The sequence below is a fragment of the Montipora capricornis genome, chromosome 3 (genome assembly GCF_036669925.1).
Source record: "Montipora capricornis isolate CH-2021 chromosome 3, ASM3666992v2, whole genome shotgun sequence".
NCBI lineage: Eukaryota > Metazoa > Cnidaria > Anthozoa > Scleractinia > Acroporidae > Montipora > Montipora capricornis.
In genome coordinates, this window is record NC_090885.1 from 19,979,326 (window position 1) to 19,986,825 (window position 7,500).

At 37.1% G+C, this 7,500-nt stretch overlaps 1 protein-coding gene across 1 annotated transcript in view; it reads right to left on the bottom strand.

Annotated features, from left to right (window-relative positions):
* LOC138040848 (coatomer subunit alpha-like) overlaps positions 1-7,500 on the bottom strand; it is a 32,508-nt gene that overhangs the window by 12,686 nt on the left and 12,322 nt on the right. The window contains exons 14-22 of the mRNA XM_068886542.1: positions 7,113-7,188; positions 6,387-6,469; positions 5,285-5,424; positions 4,982-5,067; positions 4,147-4,285; positions 3,739-3,793; positions 2,534-2,641; positions 2,271-2,348; positions 1,995-2,063 (exon numbers count right to left, since the gene is read on the bottom strand). Coding sequence (XP_068742643.1) covers positions 1,995-2,063; positions 2,271-2,348; positions 2,534-2,641; positions 3,739-3,793; positions 4,147-4,285; positions 4,982-5,067; positions 5,285-5,424; positions 6,387-6,469; positions 7,113-7,188 — 834 coding nt within the window. The remainder of the gene's footprint in view (positions 1-1,994; positions 2,064-2,270; positions 2,349-2,533; positions 2,642-3,738; positions 3,794-4,146; positions 4,286-4,981; positions 5,068-5,284; positions 5,425-6,386; positions 6,470-7,112; positions 7,189-7,500) is intronic.

Here is a 7,500-nt window from a genome sequence, read left to right on the forward strand (position 1 = left end):
AACGGAGAAGACCACAATTAGGAAAAAAGCACCTTAACACTAATAGGAAGAGTTGGTAAAAAAAAAAAAAACGTTGTTAGAGGGGGGGGGGGTTAGATGGATAGATTTTGGGGGAGGGATTTGTCAGAGATTCCTTAAAAGGGCAGAGTGTCTAAACCCTTTGGGCACTTATTGTAGTTTTCAAGTCACATTTTGTGATTACATATATGTAATTGAAGGCTGGGTGCATAAACATGCCAAGTGATATTTTAGGCTATTTTAGTTAAAAATTTGCATGTAGCCTAAAATTGAACCTAAAGACACTGCCCTTGCCAACTTTAGAATGAATGGGCTGGTGGCTCAGTTGATAATGTATATACAGAAGTGCTTGATAATAAGGGTAGTTTAAACTACAAAAGGTAATTTTTTTAGCACCAATCTTAAATTTATGTTCCTTGTTACTACAATCCTAGACAAAACTGTTGATAAGGTTAGCACTTTTGAAGTCTTCGTTGCTAGTCTCCCCTCCTCCCTCCTTCAATGTTGTGCAAAACGGAATGGTTTCAGTGGGAAATTGTTGAGTTACCTTCCAACATTGAATAGGGGGGAGGGGGGCTATGTAAGAGAAAGTGAAACTATTTCTTGTGAGGTTTAACAGAAGCGGGTTGCAATACAGCTCTGGTGTGGTTCATTTACATAACCTTCCCAACTACTTTTGTCTATGATTGTAGCTTTTCCTCTTGACATCAAACTAGACACTTTTGTGCTTTAAATTTCAAGTAACTATCACTCAAAAACTCATTAATAATTCATGAGCCTCAAAGCCTATCAAAACAACGATAAAACGTCGCGTGTATGAACCTTTATACCTGGCCTGGGTTGCTCGAAGCATGGTTAGCGCTAACTAGCGTTAAATGCCATGGAAACCTATAGGTTTTGATACCTCATACCAATGTTAGTGCAAACCAGGCTTCAAGAAACCCGGTGGCAGTTTTGATTTTAGTCCCAGGGGAGTGCGGGGCTGCATATGCAAACAATGGAATTATCGCTTATTCTCAAATGGAACGATCTTTATAAAGATCACTTGTGACCTTTTGATAAAGGTCACTAGTGATCTTTATATAAAGGTCACTACTGATCTTTATAAAATAGTCTTAATCATTTTCATTGAAATTGCAGCCATTACAAGCTTCTGGGCAGATACTTTTACACCTCCTCCCTCCCAACTTCTTTAACAAATTTTGTCAACCAAAAAATTCAACCACTCTGCAGTCATGTTAACAACGTTTGTATCTAGACTTTGGATTTTGTCCCGTTCCACGTCAAACACTGCTTCTTCGTTCAGCCTTGCATTTTGCCACTGTGCGAAAATAATTTATTTAAAGTCCAATCTGAAACAGGGCACTTGACAGTAAAATGTGATGATTTGAATCAACCCACAAGCAATCTGCACATGTACATGCATATGTACACTGATGACTGACCATTGCTTGCAAGATTCTTTCTTAAAAATGAAGAACAAGCCCAGGCAACATCTTCAAGTTTGATTCAAGGTTACCAACCAAAATTTAATGATGGCCAATTTTGAGTCAAACCAAAAATTACTTATGGTTAACCCCCTATTTTAACTACATGTATTATTTTAAAATAATTAGGATAGTATGTCCTCCCTCATTGGTCAATAGCTAGGTTTAGATGAGAGTATGTAAACACACATTCGACATTACAAATTTTGATTGGTTATGTGTTGTCAGACTCTTGTTTTAATTGGCTGGTCAGAGATATGAGCATGTATCAAGAATATCTGTTTCGATCAAGAAGTAAAAAAACCAACATTTTCCTCCATTTGTCAAATTATTTTTGAGAAATATTTTAGAAAAGCAATACAGGACTTTTTTCTGTGTTAACATGGCCTAATCTATTCTATCAATTCCCCCCTGTGTTTAGATGAGGCTATGTAAATGGAAAAAGTCCTATTGCTTAATTGGAAGAAACGAAGCCTTCTCTTAACCAACCTCAATGTTCCCACATTCTAAGGCCAATCCAAACCTGGTTTTCTCATCTTTGACAAAATGCAAGGCAACCTACAACAAGGTAAAGAGACCACAAAAATTAAAATTCTAATGTTTTTGTTGTTGTTGTTGTGGTTGTCTTCACAAATTAATACTGACTGCTTAATTGAAATGGACACAACAATGTAAATAAATATTGTTATGCTAATCACTGCAAAATATTATAGATGGAGAATACCTCATTAACCTTGAAAAAGTCAAACAGGTTCTAATAATTACCTCTGGATAACCCTTCTTCTGCAGATAGGAGATAATTGACTGTCCCACAAGTTTAGCATTTCGCACCATATGGAGAACCTACAGATAGCAAGAGAAGTAGTTCCTTAGAATACAATTTTCAATATTTATACGCATGAATGGATTTCAAGTCTGGTAAAATGAATCAAGCAATGACAATAATATGTTTTCAGAAAGTACTCCATGGTCACTTCACTGATGTCAAGTTACACATTCAATCAAAAAATGCCACAGTATTTGCTCACCTCATCATACTTGCGGTTTATGAGGGAAAGTTTAAATTTAAACTCTGTTGGATCAATTTCAAGAACCCTTGTTTTGCATTCTCTGTCAAGACAATAGACACTGCTTCCCTGTGAAATTAAAACAAAACAGATGACACAAAAAGATAAAATTTCCATTTCAAATTAAGTCATTATTTGAAGGAGGGGCATGCATAAAGGGGTTAAATTCTGCATACAATTATACATGTCTGTTTAGAGAGCACACAAGATAACAAGTAACATATTTTTTTGCTCCGTGCAAGTTTGATTTCAAGCAAGTCACTTCGCCTCTTGCTGGCTTTTGATAATCTGTAACCTTACTATTAGAACTATTATTAGCATTACGACTGACTGGAGCATCACAGAATCCAAACTTTTAGCCATTCAGGGCAATGAGAACACCACTGATGTTGACCATCCTGTTTTACTGCCGAAGGATGTGGGGCAAGAATCATAATAATGTCTTGCTCCAGCCAAGTTTATTTTACCCATACTAATCATTCAATTTCTTACAAGGCATTCTAGGTGAAAGTAAAACAAAAGTCTAAGTCAGAATTGAAGGCTAAAATTCTTGATGAAACTCTTTCTGAAACAGTTAAATTTAATAAACTGCAACTTGAGTTTCCAGTAATCTAGGATTAGTTTAATCAGGCTTTGAAACACTTGAGCCAGGTGAGTGAAGCTCTGTTGTCCACTATGGCCAGCTTATTATCCAAGTCCAACTGGCCATGCCCGTGACTCACATATTGATATCTTATTGAACAAAATGATATATAAAATAAATCATATAATGAACTGCAGATATGAAATAAAGTGAAGCTATAATGCCTGCAGTCATCACAGTTATGAACGCAATTGTGTAGAGAAGCCTTAAAATTTCTGGACTTCAACAGGGTTTGAACCCGTGACCTCGCAAAGCTGGAGCTGGTCATTTGAAGCTATGACCAGCTGCCAACATCAGTGGCTTCATAGCTCAGTTGATTTGAGCATCGCACCAGCATCACAAGGTTACAGGTTCAAACCCCCTTGAAGTCCCGAATTTTTCAGGCTCCTCTACGCAATTGCAGGACTATTGCGTCCATAACTGTGAGGCTCATAGCTTCACTTGATGATATCTTGTTAATAAACTCAGGCTTAATTAATACAATCCAGACAGTCTTCCAGGCAAATAAGCTAATCATGGGTACCTTGACTCTTGTAATGTAAATAGGCAGGTCAAGAGTGCGAATAATTCCATGATCACTAAAAACACAAACAACCATAAATCATTTGGACTGAAACATACATGTATTCAGGAATAATTTTTCACTTTAGTCAATAATTGTGAATACAAGCATGCATAAAAACAATTCAAATGGCCTGCTTGTCAAAAAATTTAATAGAGATTCTGTTAGTCATGTTAGTTTCATGAATTAATGAGTAACAAAATTTGGGTGTGTCTTCACATGTCATGTGCTCTCTTTCATTCATTAAGAGGTGACTTGAAGTAATGGTCATCAACAGAAACTTGTTTGAAATACTTGTATCCATTATGCATAACTGAAGCAGGTCTTTTGACTCTACCTGTAATCTACATGTAATAGTATGAAACTTACCCATTAGTTAATGCATATTTTATATGGTTGCTTGTGGTGTACACGAATACTCCATTTTCCTCCCATGCTCCACTCTTCACACGGATGTTTTCATGGATGGTGCACAAGCACTCCAACTTCCTGTTGCATATGGCAACAACTGTACACAAACATAATCGGAAAGTGTTTCAATCAATGTCCGATGTACAATATTGCTTAGATATGACTTTTAATTCACAAGCACAAGTAACCATGGTTTGGATACATTTAATGCTCCGCAGACAAACTACATGTTGAAAAGCACGGATGTAAATGTAGCTAAGAATAAATTCATCCAGTTGAAGGTTCCATTGAGGAAGTAAGTCTGTGCTCTGATCATCGAAGGGACCTGGCAACAAGATTGTTCTCAGTGTCTCGCAACACCCGCCATTCTTCAAGATAGCAAATAAGGGTAAAGATAAGGCACCCACAACAGTATGTACAACGCTTCTATTTCATTTCCAGTATCGATAAATTCTTAGACCAGTGATAGTTCCGTATACTAACAGATGTTCAAGAAATTTCTTTTGTTAACACATCGAATGCCTAAAACTTTGCAGAGAATGATTTGTGATCTTCTCAGTCACTTCTATCAATGACCAAAATTCAGCCGACGTTTAACCCCTTTCTCAAGTGGTGATTTTCACCGGCAGCTGGTGACAGCCCAGAAACAGGCACCACAAAATTCTTAGTTTTCACTTTTTTAACTTTCACTTAACTAAGCATCATTGCAAATTTGAAGGAATTACAGAAAGAGAGCTTGTATTTTCTGATTCTCAAGCTAAGTACACAAACTAACATTCCCCTTTCAACTTACCATGTTTTCCTAACAATGCAACATAGGCCATGTCAGCAGACCAAACCACATAACGAACCTTGTTTACTTTGACAGTTGCCAAGGTCCTGCAAAGAAATAGAGATACAAGCGACTGAGAGATTTTGTAAAACAGGTTTGAATGATGCATGAAGGATTCAAAGAACTATTAATTTTTTCAATAATCTCCAAAGTGGTTGTCTTTTACTTTGCCCTTGTTTTCTAGACTTGTTACAGTCATACAGGACTTGTAAAGCTGATACGAACATACCCAGGGAAATCACCAGATACGGCAATATCACAAACCTCTTCTGTTGTACATCAAACAGGGTAACACAGTCTGTATCCCTCAACAGCAAGCTGCCAGTACCAGCATAAAATATCATATCACAGGAAGGAGTCTGAACCTTCTTTGTCACTTCATTCTTTAGATTCTTGATTAACAGCTAATCCAGAGATGCAAAATTAGATTAAAATTCAGGTCAATTCAAGTTTCTGTCAGTAAAAATCCCTATTAAGGACGTTCGCGCCAATTGTTTCTGCGCATCCTTACTGCGCACGCAAATGCACACGCCACGTCATACACGAGCGCGCGCGCTAAGTAATAAAAAGGAGAAATGATAGGGCAAAAGGCCATTGCTATAGCTTTGCCTGGATTTAATGGTCTTGGACTTTCGGTGACCCCTATTTTTTTTTCCAGAAACGGATTTTATTTACAATCATCTCCACGTTGTCCAAAAATGAACAAAAAATCAATCTGGGAAGTTTAAAAAATTTCAAGATTTTTGCTCAAGGGACATCAAATCCTGCCATCTTACGGCTGCAAGGCGCGTGAAACTGTGGTCGCTAAATGCGAACTTGATCTTTAAGGAACCTCACCAGTTGACTAAATTCACTTAATAAGTCCACTTAAACAATATTTGGCAGAGACGATTTCACTTGAAAGATTTAATTGCAATATATTTGGGTTTACAGACACTGGCCTTATTCGCTAACGAAGCCCGACTTTGTCACATTTTGGGTGTTTTTCCGCGCATGTTCTCTCCAAAATGAAGTCGGTGACCCCCATTTTTTTTACATTTCTAGCATAACTAACTCATTATCTTACAGTGGTAAATAATTCAGAAAAAAATCAATGTTGAACAATTTTCGCGCAAACGTCCTTAATTGCATACTATCTCCATGATAACGATACCAGGACTGAGCGGAGTGTTTCCTAGCTCTATTCACTTAATGTCTTAGAAGTTTTTAATCAATAGATTGAAGGAAAAAGTGAGAAATCATTAATGTTACAGTTTAACAAAGCAAGCTTGATGACACATCCAATTGAATGGCATGATGTACTGTACACAACTGTTCAATTTCAAGGTGATTTGCACCAATTATCAGATAACTCATAAAGTCTTACATTGTGTGTCCTATCAAGGACAGCAAATCGATTGCGAGCAACCCATATGGCTGTTAATCCTGATGCCCTTTTGCCTTCTGACACTAGAAAAAAAATAATTGTCAAAAGTAGCACACTGTAATTATGTAAATGAATAAACTCTAATGCAACTCATGCAAGCTGAAGAATTAATTGTCTGAACACTCATGGATTAAACTTTAACAGCATTTATGCATGATAAAAGCCAAAGCATAACGGTTCTCAGTGGTTCACTTGTAATGGGTCCTGAGGAGCAACCACTTATGAAACCTCAAATATCAATCTGCTTTGTCACCAAATGTTAGCAAGCTTGCCTCTCGTAACTTCTACTCACAATACTTTCAAGTCCTTTTCAGCCTCTTTGGTAACACAGCCTTAACCCTTTTGCTCCTACTGTAGGAGTGAGACTTAAAGATTTTACTCTGTCTAATGCCACACAATTTTAACTTGTTAATAGGGGCCAGTTCAGGTGTGAAAGGATTATTATTATCATTGTTGTTGTTGTTGTTGTGGGTGTAAATGTCAGGATTCACTCTGACTAGTCAGAGAAGTGCATGGCTGGTAGGCTAAGGTGATTTCCCATGGTTACCTAATTTTACAAGAAATGGGGTGGGTCTTTCTAGTTGCTTGCCCCCCTCAGCTTAAAACACCAACTCGCACAACTTTAAGGCAAACAGCAAACTAATCATGACTAGTAACTTCACACACCCTCTGGATTACTGCTGTCAATCTCCTTGGGAACAGCATGAAGCTCATAAACACAGTTTTCCGGGTTACTTGCATTCTGTCAATGTAACAAAAAGTACAGAAGAAAGGTCAACATTTTCTACACAATTAAGGCAGCTAAGTAGATTGCTCATCATGATGCAAATTCAGACATGGAACTAGAGCAGAAGTAACCCCATTCTTTTGCAATAATTCAGAACTGATTCAAAGGGAAATGGAGCAATATAGGCAGGAGGCCTGTACACTTCTATTCTTACTAGCAGTTATCTCTTCATGCCCTGAGGAGTTTTCATAACACTGATTATTATTATTATTATTATTATTATTATTATTATTACTATTATTATTATTATTACTATTATTACTATTA